The 15,299-nt window shown below is 42.4% G+C and overlaps 1 protein-coding gene across 1 annotated transcript in view; it reads left to right on the top strand.

Moving 5' to 3' along the window:
• Positions 1-15,299, top strand: part of RMDN3 (regulator of microtubule dynamics 3) — a 38,632-nt gene that overhangs the window by 17,860 nt on the left and 5,473 nt on the right. The window contains exons 7-11 of the mRNA XM_074918287.1: positions 6,806-6,881; positions 7,679-7,756; positions 10,010-10,108; positions 12,036-12,089; positions 14,380-14,460. Of these exons, the coding sequence (XP_074774388.1) occupies positions 6,806-6,881; positions 7,679-7,756; positions 10,010-10,108; positions 12,036-12,089; positions 14,380-14,460 (388 nt within the window). The remainder of the gene's footprint in view (positions 1-6,805; positions 6,882-7,678; positions 7,757-10,009; positions 10,109-12,035; positions 12,090-14,379; positions 14,461-15,299) is intronic.

Here is a 15,299-nt window from a genome sequence, read left to right as displayed (position 1 = left end):
CAGTTTTGAGTGATAATCTGAATTCATCCTGAGGTTCCTAGGGTTACACTTTTCTGTCTTCCAAGTTGAGATACTCTAAGTGATATTCTGCGTCAGGCCCCTAAGGTGGTATAGGAATTACTCATTTGTGTCTGTTGGGAACTTGCTTTCATCTTGCTATATCTGCTCAAATAAAGTAGTCCCTGTGGAGCTGCTCACCCTCAGAGAGGGTGAGGCTTGGCTTGTGTAGCTGGCTTGGGCTGCTTCTGCAGAGGGACAAGAGGTCCGAATTGTTTCAGTTGTTGGGGGTCCTTGTTGGCTCCACAGGAGCAAAGCTGAGACGTTTGTTACTTGGCAGATATGAGCCATAATCTGCTCAACTGTGCAATAAGTAACAAAAATTAAAAGTAAACAAAATAGTGTTGTTTCCATTTTAAAAAAATTGAAGTTATCATATAAAATAGTGAAGACCTTCATACAGATATCTGGTCATTCAGGGATTTTATGGCTTGGCGGTGAGGTAATACCTGTATTGCTATAACCATGGCTCTGTGGACTGAGTCAAGCTCCTGTGAGGTCTCCTGCAGTTGTGTAAGTGATGCTGAAGTCGTTCAATCAAAGTCAGACGATCATCCCGAGCAGTCACGAGAAGCCTACAGAGAGCTTTTTGCATAGTTTTGCTCCCAGTTGCCGAATCACTTCAGCTAGGACTATGTATTCTGTTACTTTTTTTGCCAAGTTGTGCAAGCATGTGATAGAGGACAGCTACTTAAAGATAAAGGTTTGCAGTGGGTCTGTGGTAATTTTAAGAAATGGGATTTTTTTTTTTCACTTTCTCACTATGCATATCTGTGTATATATCTGCAGTTAAAAATCAATATACCAGTCTCTAGATTAGGAGATACACAATTTAATTATGGTATATTGAGAAGAAAGTTCACACACACAGGTAAAATAATTATACTAACCAAAAAAAACCCCAAATAACCTGCAGCCACAAGTCTGTGGCTTAGGAAGTGTGTATGCATATTGTCTTTTTTAAAGTCATATATTGGTCAGTTTACTTAGCATTATGCAGTTTTAAAAATTGGTAAGGGAATTAACATGCAGAAAGCTGTCAGATTAGTTGTTTCACCAGAGCTGATGGTCTGCAACTAAAACAGTAAGTGGTCTCAGCATCATGTACAAGTGATTAAAACCTTGTGTAGGTAAAGTATCTGTAGACTAGCTTTACAAATCTTTGCACCTACATCTTAGGGTGGACTGTGATGAATATTTTTTCACTTGAAAACAGGAGGGTTATACTTGTGTGAAATGGGAATATGATGAATATAATCTCTTTAAAAACTGCAAATATATCCTCGCCTTCTCTGCAAAGGTGTTGTAAAACTGCAACATTACCAGAGGTGTGTGACAAGGGAGATCAAAAGCACAGAACGGCTTTTGTAAATGAAGTTAGTTAATAAATTTAAGACTTGTCAGGCTGAAAGAAACAGCAGTTTCTTCTTGGAATAGATAAAGATGTAGAGAAGGTACCATGAAGGTGATAAGGTTGATTAATGGTATAAAAGAAAGCTTGGAGAAGCAATTAAATAGACTGGGATTTTTCAGCTTAGAGGAAAGTGAACTGAAGTTCAGGTTCCTCGTTAAAGCCTTGATAGAAGCTGGGTGCTCTCCCAGCCTCCGGTAAATGACAGCTCTGTACCTTCCCTGATTTTAAGCTGCTTCCAGTAGTGCCCACGGGAATAGGATAGTGGGTCAGGGTGGCCTCTGGTTTGATCCAGCGTAGCTGGTCACAGTGGACAGAATATTTTCAGGCTTCATCAAACGGTTTGCCAGGAAAAATAATGTTTACTAAGTATGGCAGGTTTCTTTTCTGTATAATAACTCCTCATGTTAATAATGGACAGTTCAAACAAGCTGTGTGGATTTGATGTTCAGGGATCTTGGATGGAGGGATGCCAGGCAAAACCAAGAGCTGCCTTCTAGAATATTTCTGTTGATGCCTTTTCCATGTAATACCTGTAACACAGATGCCCTGTGGGCTCCTGAAGCTTTAATTACAATGTAAGACCAGGTCTGCTCCTGCTCTGTAGGGTGGATGAAGCATTGCTTAGCACAGACAGCAAACCCTGTACAACAAAGCTGTGTAATTACATAGGCATGGAAAGAGGACTTCATCTTTACTATTAACTGTTCGGGGAGTTGTAAATAACATGAATATGGTGATCTGTGTGCATCATTCAAAGGCTAAAACATCTGATGTTGCAAAACCTTGGGCAGTGGCCAATTTTCAAAATTTATTAAATTAAACATTATTAAAGCACTGGTGGAAAGCATCCTGAAAAGTGTTCCTGCAGACATCCTTGATTTTTTTTTTAGCATTTAAGAGCAATTGTGAGTATTTCTGTGAGTCAGAACAGGGATGAAGCCACTGTTCATCACTTCAGTTTTTGCTGTGATCCCTTAGCATGAAAATAGATGTATAAAATTTTAATCCCCATGGAAATTTGAGACACTGACAGTAGAATGTTAATGTTGCTTTAATCCAGAACATGATTTATTGTGCTTAAATTTCTCGCATACATGCCATCATCATCAAGTACCCTTTTCAACTAGCTGGTACGTACAGATTTGCTATCTCTGCATAAATCTTGGCTTTAGGCCTCAAATGGGCTTTATCTCCCATGTCAAGCCAGCAAGGCTCTTGATGAATTCCTGCCTTTATCTGGGAAGACGTGTGACCAGCAGCGAACACAGCAACGACAGGACTTTCTACAAATAAACCAACATTTATTAATGCTCAACGGGCACACAGCCCTAGGCTGCTGATGCTGGTGGGGCAAAGGGCTCACGTGTGCTGGGAAGTTAATGCAGAAGCTAGGCTGGATGTAGAGAATATAGCAACTCTCCCACATGGGTGTTGATGACCTGTAAGGAGGGGGCATCTTCTGGTTGTGCAGCTGGAATGTGGTGCTGTGAAGCGTATCCAGATGGGGGATGGTTTCAGCTCAACTGATGTGTTGTGAATTTACCCCCTGACCTCCTTGCTGAGGCCTCTGGGCAGCACAGCCTGGAGGAGCACTTCTGCCTTCCTCAGTTCTTACCTCGATCTTGTCTCCCCTTAGAAAAGACAAAGCTTTATTCCAAGCTCTTTATGACTAGCCAGTCATTAATTTCAGGTTAAGTCGCTGGGAATTCTGTTGTCTCTCCCAAGGTGCTAACTCCTTAATGATTATTTTCATTTTTGGTGTGTTTCATTGCAGCCTAAATATATGCATGCTAATTAGCTGTCTCCTTCTCTTACTTTGGTGAAGAGACTAAGATATACCTTCTCAATGCACAGGAAGAGGAAAAACTGGTAATACTCATAAAATATTGGGAAAAATTCTAAATTCTTTATCAAGATGTATATTTTGGAGATCTGTTTCTCAAAATTGCTTGATTAAAAAGGGTTTTATTCTTCTAGGTTTTATCTGACTCTGGTAACTGAAAGTTGAGCTCCTTGTGTGATAAACCCTCTCTCTAGTTGTACTAGCAGTGTTGCTTGAATGGCACTGAACGATTTTTACAGGCTGGCCTGGATGTGTTCAGTTCACAGGTAATGTGGCTTGAACAGGAATATATTCTAGTTCATTAATGTGTTGGGTGTTGTGATGAAAAATGAGTTAAATACATATGAAGCAAATTTTTATGTCAACAAAAGGAAAGAACTTCCATGTTGTCGTGCTGTTGCCAGTGGCCAGACTCTCATGTTTGACTCCTCTTCAGCAATATAAAACACACTATTTCACTTTTATCAGTTGGCTGCAAAATAGCTGCTTCTCCCCACTTTCCCCTTCTCCTTTTATTCCCCTTTGCCTCACTGTTTCTTTTTAATTTACTGATTGTCTTCTGCAGAGAGGAGCACTGGCACGCTCAGCTGGCGAGTCTTTGAAACTGTTGAAGAGAGATAAGAGCTGTATTTGGGTTGGCAAAGCACCCTGGCCATGGCGCTGGGGGTACTGGGCCGCACAGAGCTGTGGAGTCTGTGTTCGGAGGCCAGAAGTCCTGCTTCGATGGGAGTCAGCCAGAGTGCAGCATCAAAACTGAAGTTTCTTCAAAGCTGCATGTTCTGAGCTCAGGGATTTAAGCTGGAAGAACAGATGGTCTCTCATCTGGTAGTATCTGCTTCCACAGAGTTTATTTTCTAATAAATGGGGAAATCCTTACTGAGCTGAGATTCCTATGGGAAGTTGCAGTTTGACCAGTGTCAGCAGCTTCATGAGTAGTTCTGGTTAATAATTAGTTGAGCGATACCATAATAGGTTTCGGGAACTGCTGAGACATCGATCTGAGCAGTGCTTCAGAGGTTACGTATTGTTTACAGAAGATGAAAATCCCCTTCCCTAACTCATTGTTTTTAATCTCTCCTATTACTGCTCGTCAGTCCTGCAACCCAACCATGCCTCTTGTGACATTCATCCCAAGGCATTTCACAGAATGAACTAGAATAAATAGCTCCAACAAGCCAAACTAAACAAGCAGGAGAGATAAAAGCAGCAAACCATGCTGGCGCTGCGGAGTGAGGAAGGGAAGTCGGGCCAGAGTCTAAAATCTCAGAACTGCGAAGTCTCATAGATATATGAAAATTGCCGACAGAACGGTGGCCCTGTGCCTCGAGGCACAAGTTGATAAGGAAGGTTCATGCAAAGGGCTGAGACCAGCAAAGCTGGTTTGGGTAGAGTCGTCCTTCCCTGGGACTGCAGGGAAAAACAGTTCAGGCATCTCTTACCTCTTTTTTTTTTTTTTTTTTTTTTTTTCAGCTTAGTTTGTGACACAAAGATAGGACTATGATTTACTGCTTTTTTTTTTTTTTGTAACATTCACCAGGCTGTTAAAAAATACGTGGTATTTATGTTTCTTGACAGCTACATATGGTACCACTTGACGTTTATATGGTTGTTGGTAGAGGGGTCAGGCTGAACTAGCTTAGTGTCCCATTGGATTTATTGCTGCTTTGAAGGGGCTTGTTGGGCTTTCCCTTGGGAAGAGCAGGCTAGTATAAAGGGAGGTTACACTTCCATTTTAGAAAGGCACAGTGTTTCCCTTTTTTTATTGCAAAACCTTAAACTTGACCTAATTGTATTTAATGCCTGCCCACGTTATTCGGGAGCCTAAACAGTCTGGTTTTAAGAGCTACATTCTGGCAAATTCTTGTACATTAGTCAGGGCTACAGACTACATGATTTATTGTATGGGAATATTTTATCTTGTGATCTTAGAAAATAAGCCTTTTATTGGCTTGTTTGTCTAAACCCTCCTCATGTTGTGCTTAGGGATATTTAACACAGGCTGATATTTGTTGTGAAACAAACTGGAGAAGGTCATGAAAACACTCACTTCATCCTCTGCAAGTGACAGATTATGGCAGTGCCCCTGTGAGCTTTTCAACTGGGGGGAAAAGGATTTTACCCAGTTAAGACATTGATCTGGTAATCTTTTCCATTGTAATGAAAAATAAGAATTTTAGAACTCGAACCAGAGTTTTTTCACAAGAAAATTAACATGTTAAAGGAATGAGATTTAATGACAAAATACTGAGGAGACACAACTTCTTTGTATCGTAACTTACACATTGAAAATTTAGTTCAGGCGAGAGCAATGAGGTGTGAAATGTTTTGTGGGTTTTTTCATGACACTGGAGAAGGTGTGCTTGGAGATTCAAGAGTCTTCTGGCAAATTCCTGCACGAACATCTGTTGTGGTTAGCCATCACCAGGGACAAGTTGGGATGTTCTGTGGCAAGATGAGGCAGAGTATCCAGCAATGAGGGGATGTGGGTGTAATAAAAGAAATCTCAAGGGAGGTTTACTTCCATCCTTCTTCTTTTCAGCTTTGTTTTATTGAAAGAAGGAAAACTGTAATTCACTTGTCCATCCATTCTACCTAATATTTTTTGAGCCCAACTCAGAGGAAGGGGGGAAGCCTCTTCCATTCCCACATCTCTCTCTGAAGCAGGATGGCAGAGATCAAAGACGGAATCAGCACGGCTGAAACTTCAGCTCGCGTGTTCTGTTCAGCGGTGGTGCCCTTGCACACCTCTACATTCGTTGTTTCTTGGGAAACAGTGCAGGGAGGGGAAGAGGTTTTGAACCACTGTGGTACAGGAAGATGAGATGGGAGGGTGTGAATCTATGGGTAATTAACCTTCCTTAACTTTCACAGCCCATGAAATAACTGATTTTGCAAGGTACTGTGCTTCTCAGGGTCAAAATTTATGGTCTCTTACTAGACAAAACTAAATGGCTTTGCACTTGGAACACTGAAAATACGTTATTTTGTTTCCCAAGTTTGGTGGCTGCGTGGGGCTGCAGGGTGTAGGTAGGTTTTCACAATATTTTCCCTCAAAGTAGACAACCGCTGTGCTAGGGACTGGGTGTTGTGTATGGAAGATTGCTGCGCACGGTAGTTAATGAGAGCTTTTTGCAGCTCTGGCTCTCACCGCAGCAGCGGTTACTCCTCATTGCTGTGTTTTGACATGATTTTGTTGCTGAGTGAAGAAATTCAGGGTGTAGAAGTGTTTATGCAGCAGGAGGGCTCCCAGCCATCAGTGCAATGAACTTCCATGTCACATCAAGCCACTCCTGTTGACTTGCCAGCATCCTTCAAGCTTGTACTTTCTGCACTAAATTTTTACTGCATATGACTGTTCCCTATAAAAGATGTAGGGTATTGTTTTCCTCAGGAAGTTGTCAAGCTTAATGAAGCTATATACCTTCTTCTGAAGATGTCAGCAGAACGTGTGTATTTACAACGGACTTGATGCCAGTGTCTCCTCTGTGTAGGTTTGCTGTTCTTTGTGGGCAGTTAGCGGAACATGAGAGTATTCAGAAGCGCATTCAAGCTGGATATGTTTTTAAGGTGAGTAGAAAGGACGTGCTGGTTTTTGTGTAAGTACTGAACAATGCTTATTCCTATAGTAGTAAGTTGGCAAAATTGGCTTCAGCTTTTATTGGGGAAGCAGTAGTTCTCAAAGGTGTTCTGAGGGGATGATTTGAGCTGAGAAAGGTGATTCCAGCCACATGTGGCAAGGGTGGCTGCTCTGGCTCTGCACTTCTGCATGCTGTGATCTCAGAAAAAAGAAAAGTCTTGCAAATAACACATGCGTATGTGATGAGACTGAGAACTTGAAATGTGAAATTACCACATGGTAGTAAGATACAGCACAACTCTTCAGTAACTGCCTGGGAGCATGCTTGCACCTGCCCATAAACACAAAACACTTATCAAAGAGGATTTAATCTGCCTCTGATGCCTTTATTTGCCTTTCATCCACAGCAGGGATGTTACAGGGTAAGAGGGTGCAGCTGGAACAGTTACTACAGGACAGGCCATGTATAATTATTACCTCATCAGCTATTGATATGGCCATCATTATGTCAAAGCTCTGAAAAGGTGGTAGAATAAGATGAAGGGCAACTTCATTTTTTTTATGTTTAGTAATTCTTGTCTCTGAGACTAATAAAATTCTGGGTTTATGTGTGTACTGGAACTATTTTAAGAACATTTGGAATCTTGTAGCTGTAATTTTGTTGATCACTAACCCTTAAATTCTGGACTTCTTCCTTTCCTCTTTCTGCATTTGTTCACCCACTCTTGTGGATATTGTATTTGCTTATAACAAAAATACAGTGTGTGTTGGTGATGCTTTTCCATAGGAACACATTGATAAAGCGATTGAACTGAAACCAGAGGATCCAAAGTCTTACTATCTTCTGGGCAGATGGTGTTACCAGGTAAAATAGTTTATTACTGCTTATTGCTGTTTTCTTTCTTATTGGAATTTAATTCCCTGTTTAAATAAAAGATGGGTGGATTGAAACCACCAGCCAAAAGGCCTGAGAACTCTCTTTAGTTGCCAAACTCAGATACTGTGTCAGAAGGTGCTGGTATGGAAATGTCCTCGTTGCTTGAAGAAGTAGTGTAAAAGTTGTACTTTGTGAGATCTAGAAACTCCTCATTTCAGTCCTGAAACAGTGCTGAGAACAACACTCCACTGACGGATACTATAAATGCCTTTCATTCAGAAACCTTTTAGGATGTAAAAGCTGATGTTCTTGTACATGTAGCACCTCGGTGCTTTTATAAAAGTGCTCTCAAAATGTCTGCCAGGGTGCAGCATCTTTTTCAGCATCTCTCAGCTTTCCACCTGAATTGTTTTCTGAACTGTAATGGAGAAGTCTTAGGCAGCCCATCTCCCTCTTTTCTTCCTCCTGTAAAACCTTAACTGTGTGCCTTTGTCCTGGTGTTACTGCTTGAAGCACTAGACTTTAAATGGTACATTTTTTTTACTGAGAGTTTATGTCAGTTTAGGTCCCCCATAGCAAAAGGGGGACTGCAGAAGGACTGAGCTGGTGATCACAAGTGCTGGCTGAGCCGGTTTCCAGCGCGTGGCTCTGCTGACCCATTGGATGCCAGAAGAAGGTAGAGAAAAGTTGGTACTGAAGACATGCTGAAGTTAGAGAAGCATGCAGAGTGTGGTTTCGTATTGGCAATGTCATCTGCTGTTGTAATTCTTTAGTCCCCGAATCAACCTTTAGAAGTGCTTGGTGTACCTTTCTGCAAAAGAATAAAGGCTGCTGGGGTTTTTGTCATTTTATTTATTTATTGCCACTGTTCTGCTCTTCATTTTTCCCGTTTTTTGTCTCTTTCCCAGAGGGAAGCTGTTTGCTAGAAGTGTTATTTCTGAACTGCTCTGAATTAGAGTTCTGAAGGGCTCAGGGCTCTGGATGTAGTTTTTCAGTCACTGCAGGCGGCATGGGAGGTGAAACGGCAAAGACTAGATTAGGAAAAGCACTGGCTGCAAACTAGCCTGCTGTTCCCCATGCTTTACTCAGTAAAAACAAACTATCTTCAGTCCTTTAAGCACATATGGATGTGATCAAGGGCATTTTGGGGCTGGCAGGAGCTTCTGCACACAGTCTATCTGTATAATCCGTTGCATGTGTTTCCTCTGCCCTTGCTACACGCAGTGTTGGAGGTATTAGAAGAAGCGTGCCGGCTGCTTTATGTTTCTTGACAGGGAGAAGCTTGGAGTCAAATACCATAAATCAGATTTAGTGCCTATAAAAAGAAATAAGAGTGTGCAGTAACTAGCCACTTTTCAGTTTATACAATTTGAAAGTGCTTCGCTGCTGTCAAAAATGAAGTCGTGTTGCAGAGACTGTAGCTGAGATAATTGACACTGGTAATTACAGAGGAGCAGTCGGCTAAACTAGTGGAAGCTCCTAGCTCTTTATTCTCTTATGGACTTTTCTACTCAGACTTACTGCTCGTAGAGCTGCTGGAGCTATGAAACAAAACCAGATGTATGTAGAAATATATAAGTGCTTCTGCTATTCTGCATTGTAAGAATGATACAGTATTAAACAAAGCAGATGTTATCAGAAGTTAGTGCGAGGCATCCTTTCCCCCACTGACATTTCAGGGTGTTTCTTATTAGAGAGAGAGGAGCTGGGAGCTGGAGAATAAGATTTCATGAAATTATGCTAGTAGCTACCTGCTTCACAAACTGTGACTGTCTGTTGGCGGGACAGCTTTAGCGTGCCCCTCTCGGGAATCTCTGTGTGGTGAGAACACGTTCCTGTCCGAGTGTTAAGTTGGGAGTAGGGAGGGCTCCACGTGTGCCCCTGCTCCGAGGCGTGGGGGGAGCTGCCGGGAGCTGGTGTGGCTGCAAGGTGGCCCCGTGGCATTTTGGACCACCTGCAGTCGTGTGCCTGTAGTACTCGGTTGTAGAGACAAACCTTACTTGGAGCGTTACGCGTGTGGCAGTTGGTGTACAGAGCTGCAGGAGCTGACTTGGGAAGAGGAAAAGCAAATCGGGTTTAATCCTGTGGACGGACTGGGATATTTGTCCTGAATGTGCTGACACTACCAAGACCTTTGGCTTTCTCCCGGGCACACGAGCCAGCTACAAGGAACGGGATAATTCTTGTCTGCGTGCTTTTGTCTCTGGTGGGTCTGGCAGTGTCATCTTCCTGTCTCTGCAGGTTGCCCACCTGGGATGGCTTGAAAAGAAGACTGCTGCTGCTTTGTTTGAAGCCCCTCCTACAGCCACTGTCCAGGATGCACTGCAAAACTTCTTACGGGTAATGGAATCAGCTAAGCGAGGGGGTTGCTAACCTGGCAAATGCAGTCACAGGTCTGGAGTCAGAGTCCTTGTGTTCTGCATCAACTCATCACTCCCCATGTGCTCCACGATACATCTCCACTGACTGGAACCTGTGGAAGAAAAGCTGGTCAAAACAAAAAATTTGGAGCCTCTCTTATAGTCAGACAAAAGAACGTGATTTTGAAGATGTCAGAACTAGACCCAAAATGTTCAGAATTGTTTTGAAGGGGTTTGGTTTTCCTTTTAAAATCTGCATAGTAGAGTGATTCATGGGTTGATACTAAATGCGTATGATTTGTACTCTCAGGGTCTGTAAGATCTGTTTGAGCTCATCTCTGGGAATGCTTTTGTAGATACATTCTGACATTTTAATTTCTCTCAGAATATTTTATTAAAAGGCTGTCCGATTAGGTCAGACTTATGCATTTCAAACTTTTGAAGACAACTGCTGTAAGGTTTCACGGCACATTGCTTATGTATTTCTAGAAAGAAGTTCTTAGGAGTGCTTCCTATGCTGTAAGAATCCTACCCTTGGAAGGGCTTTTTTTGGTCCTCCTGTTGATAAAAATGGATTTAAGACATGGTGAATTGCATTTTTGAGCATATAGCTCTTGCTGCGGGGGTCTGCAGGAGATGAAGGAGTTAAACAGACTGTCTTTAGCTGTGCCTGTGAGAACTGAACTACTCTTAAGCACCTCTGATGAAGTGTTACAGAAATGAATTGCCCCACCACTTTATAACTCATGGATTGGGCCAGCAGTTTTGAAGAGTGTCAGGGAGTATCATACTTATTTCAATTTCTTGTAATTTTGCCAAAATGCAGTTGTTTGAGAGGGAAGTTTGTGATGGTATCTGCCCTAGGTAATATACTTTTCAGCCAGAGTGTTTAAGTCATTTCAGATATAAGTTTGAGGCAAAATGGTTTGTTTGTTTTCATCAGAGAGAAAAATAGCTTGTCACTTTTATTGATAAGTTAAAGTGGTGCTGTGGTTTGAAACAGTAACTTGCATTTTTCTGAGGTTTAACTTTGGCCAGATACAGAGAGAATTATAGAAGGACACAGAAACATCCCTCCGGCAGCTAATTATACCCTGAACAAGTGTACTTGCCATATGCTCTGCAGGGTCCATTTCAGCTTTCAGCTGCAGTCGGTGTGTTTCGGGGGAATGGAAATGTCTGGCACATGACAGCTCTGGGTTAGTCACAAGCTGAGCTGGGTCTAAGGCCAGACAACAGGATGAAGAGGAGGAACACAGTCTGTCATTGCTTCCTCTGAGGTCTAGGCTCAGGTGTCTTGGTAGAGCCTATGGAGGTGTTTGAGTGCAGGTGGGATGTGGGTCAAGGGAAGGGCTCCTAACAGGAACATACTAGAACAGAGCTGCTTGGAGAGTGATGATTGGAACAGAGATGAACAGAAGAAGGCAGAGGGACATGAGTGACTAGAGACTGGGGTTTGGTAGCCAGGAAGGAGAAGATAAAAAACTGGGGGAAGATTCCTGAGGTTTGGCACCAGCATATTTGGGAGACGCCCAAGGGACTGAATGGGCAAGGAGGTTAATAACAGCGTGTACACACGTGTGGGAGGAGGTGGTCAGCCTGGTGCTGAGTTTCCCTCAGCTTCTGAGTGCGCAATGTCCCCACCTCGTGTTCGTCCCTGACACCCCTTAGGTGAGGGGGTGAGTGTTGCTCAGTGAGTCACAGGCACTTCATGAGAATCTGGAGGCTTGCCCAACCCCAGCCAGGCAAGCCTCGGGAAACTTCTTACACTGATCTATCTATTTACAAAAGTAGGGTTTAGTCACCTTTTTTTCTTTTCTAAGAGATTCAGTAAGCCTGGTGTAAGCATTAACTGTGTCCTCTGCATATCCTAATGTCTGCCTTTCTCTCCCCTCTGTTCTTTATAGGTTGAGGAACTGAGCCCAGGATTTTCCAAAGCAGGCAGAGTGTACATTGCCAAGGTAACCAGTCACTTGTTGCTTTCTTTAGTTCAGTCACATGCTTCTAGGATAAGAAATATTTGTATTAAAAAATTATCTTTGGCTGTAAAGTGCTAAGCACATGTAAATTACTCCATGCAGAAGCAAGATTTTATAAGACGATAACATTTCTAAAAAAGGCCAAATTATCTAGTGCAGAGGCATTAAAATTCAGGGAGGGAATTTTCCACTGGAGCGTCTTTCTTGTGTTTTAAGAGATCAAATTCTGTATAGAGCAGCACTGGTAACTTGTAAGCCACAAGCTGGAGGCTTAATCCCACCATGGATTTCTGTGGTCTATACAGAAAGAGAATCATGGGGAAAAGTAAAGGGTAAAGGATAAAGGATGTCTCTAATTTTACCAATGCAGATGGGAGTCTTGAATGGTGATTTGAATACACCACGAGTGCTTGGAACTAGAGATCCAAAGATCCTTCTGTTTGTGTTGAGGGAATAACTGGTTTTGAACTCTCAAACGTTAAAATTGCTGCTTAATTTCTACAACCTCCAGTTGGAGTCTAGAAATATTTAAAGCCCAAATAACGTTAGAAATACTAGCCAGAGTGGGCGTACCAAAGAGTAGCTGTAGTCATTCGCTGTGAAATTCCTGAATTCCCAGTGTCCCAGAGAATGTGAATTTTATCAGGGTAGCGTGCAAGTCGTAGGATCTGCTTGGTCTGGAGTACATTATTCCTGGAACCTAGGTGCAGAATTTATTTCACAATAAGCATCTCGTTGAAGGCGATAGCAGAGGAGAAAAACCCATCAAGACATGTAGTAGCCTTCACACCAGCTGGATTTTATCTCTGATATATTGCAGAGATACATAAAATACACTGTGTGTATATTTAGTCATGAGTCCATTAAGTAAAATCAGCTACGTAGGCACAAACCTTTTGTTTCTGGCGGCTTATGTACGGTGAAGAATGTGCTCTTAACTGCTGCTCTCTCTGCCTGTAAACATAGCCAGCATTCATGGAAATTCAAAATCACCCCTAAATGTCTTGTGTAGAGTAAAGAATGAAAAACTTGGAACTTATTTCCAGTGAAGCTGCAGCAGCAGATCCTTCCAAGTCTTAACCTGAATAGATTTTCGGAGTTGATGTAAATATGTGGGTTTCACTGTGTGTAATCTACATGGGCTGGTACATTTTTATTGGGCTAATAGTTCACCACGTGTCTGGCAGCTGTGATTGAGCTTCAGAAATACTCTGCAAACACAGGTTAGCAGAAAGGTTAATTGGACTACTTGTATCTGTTGATTTTGGGTTTGGGGTTTTTCTTTCTAATCCCAGGCTCTATCACTTTGGATCACATTCATAATCACAAAATTTAAAAAGTTCAATTGGTATCTAATTATTTTGAAGGCAATAGTGCTCTGGGTCAAACTTCAAACAAAAAAAGAATTGTGTTTTATAGTCATCTTCTGACATTTTTGACTGATGTGTAGGGACACAGGGTTTTTAAAGGCTTTGAGGATGTCCATGGCTCCATCTATTTTGAATTGACCAGATGCAGGAATCTGTCAGCGCTCACAGCAGCAGACTTCTTTTTCAGAACTATCCTATGACACAGGAGAATCCCCAAAAGACACACGTGCTGTGCGGTGACGGTGCAGAGTCTGACTCCTTATCCCAACTGACTGTTGGCTTTTTATGGCACTTTCAGCAATGATTAACTGCATTGCTGATGGTTTTTTTAGCAACCACTTCCTTTTACCATGCTTATTTTGTAGTCCCCAAATGCCTCCATGATTCTCGGCACCAAAACCCTTCCTATTACACAGGGGAATGACTGTTGCTCTGCTGTTGGAGGAGAATTCAGGATGAAGAGTATTTCACACCTATTGAGACCCGGAAGACCTGTGAATATTAGACATTACAGGTGAACTTCGTGTTTACCTGCCGAGGGAACTTTGTAAGAAGATGTGCTCTCGGTACAGAGGTTTTGTGATGAAAGAGTGGCTAAGTGGAAATAAAAATTCAGCTTCAAAAATGTTGAAAATCACAGGGACACCTTAAAATCTTCAACCAAAAAACCCAATCTCCTTGCCCAAAAATAAAAAGAAAAAAGGAAATCTAGTATTCCATAATCTGATGGTGATTATAATGCTTTATGAATGAAGGATACTGCAGGAAATGTCAGAAACCTGTGTGCAAATGATAGAAACAGCTCCTTTTATCAGTTGCCAGGGTCCATAATTGCTCAGTTACATTTGCTGCCTGTTTTTCCCCCATTTAACTCTTCTCACGTTGTCACTTTTTCTTCACAGTGTTACAGGGACATGGGGAACAACACCGCAGCTGTTCTCTGGATGAACCTTGCTTCAGAGCTGCCAGCTAACACAAAAGAGGTAGCAGTCTCAGTAAGCACAGATCAATGATGAGGGGAAATAAAATGATTCCAGAGATAAATTTGTTTTCGAAAAGATGTTCCAGTTTGTAAGCCCAGGTTTTAAAGTATTTTGTTCCTTAGCGTGGACTCTTTTCTTCTCTTGGGACCTGTTATCCAGATGCCTAAAGCAATTCAGCAAAATAAGGAAAAATAATAAGAAGCTGCGAGTGTCTGATGGGGGTTTAGAAGTCCAGGTGGCCCCAATGCTGTTCCCACACTACTTGCAGGGCGAGGTTACAGCCCCCTGCGGACACCGGGCACATGCTCAGCACTGCGCCCCGTGAGCTGGGGGATCTGCAGGGCTGCACCTCCCAGCACCCTGTTCTGGGGGAAGGTTTATTTGTTTTGGTGCTGGCGTGGCTGGCTGGCTCAGTTCGGGTGAAGCCACTTAAGCCGAGTTGTTGTCCTGGGGCTGGAGCTCTGTGCTGCTGCTTCTCATTACCTGTGTGGCTCTGGAGGAGCAGCCAAAGTCTAACTCTTGGTGCCAGGGTAGCTCCTGGGCTCCCCCAGGCTGGAGCTGATGGTGCTGAGCCATTCAGAAGTTTGTGTGTGCTGCCCAGCATTTTTTTTTTTTTTTAATATCTAGGATATTTCAGCTTTTTTATTACTTTTACAAAGCTTTGAAGGTGGACTATACTGTGTTTTAGAAACTGCCATGTGGCAGCATTCCCCAGCTGGGAGCTCTTCTGCACTTTCCTGTTAAGCAGAAATTTTATAGAAGGTGCCCTCAAATTACTGCCAGTTAGAAGCTGGATAAAAGGCCATCGGCTTTTAATATGGGTCTGATGTTATTTGCAT

The sequence above is a fragment of the Athene noctua genome, chromosome 14, assembly GCF_965140245.1.
Source record: "Athene noctua chromosome 14, bAthNoc1.hap1.1, whole genome shotgun sequence".
Lineage (NCBI taxonomy): Eukaryota > Metazoa > Chordata > Aves > Strigiformes > Strigidae > Athene > Athene noctua.
The sequence above is the reverse complement of the archived record's forward strand: the minus strand, read 5'-3'. Positions and strand labels throughout refer to the sequence as shown.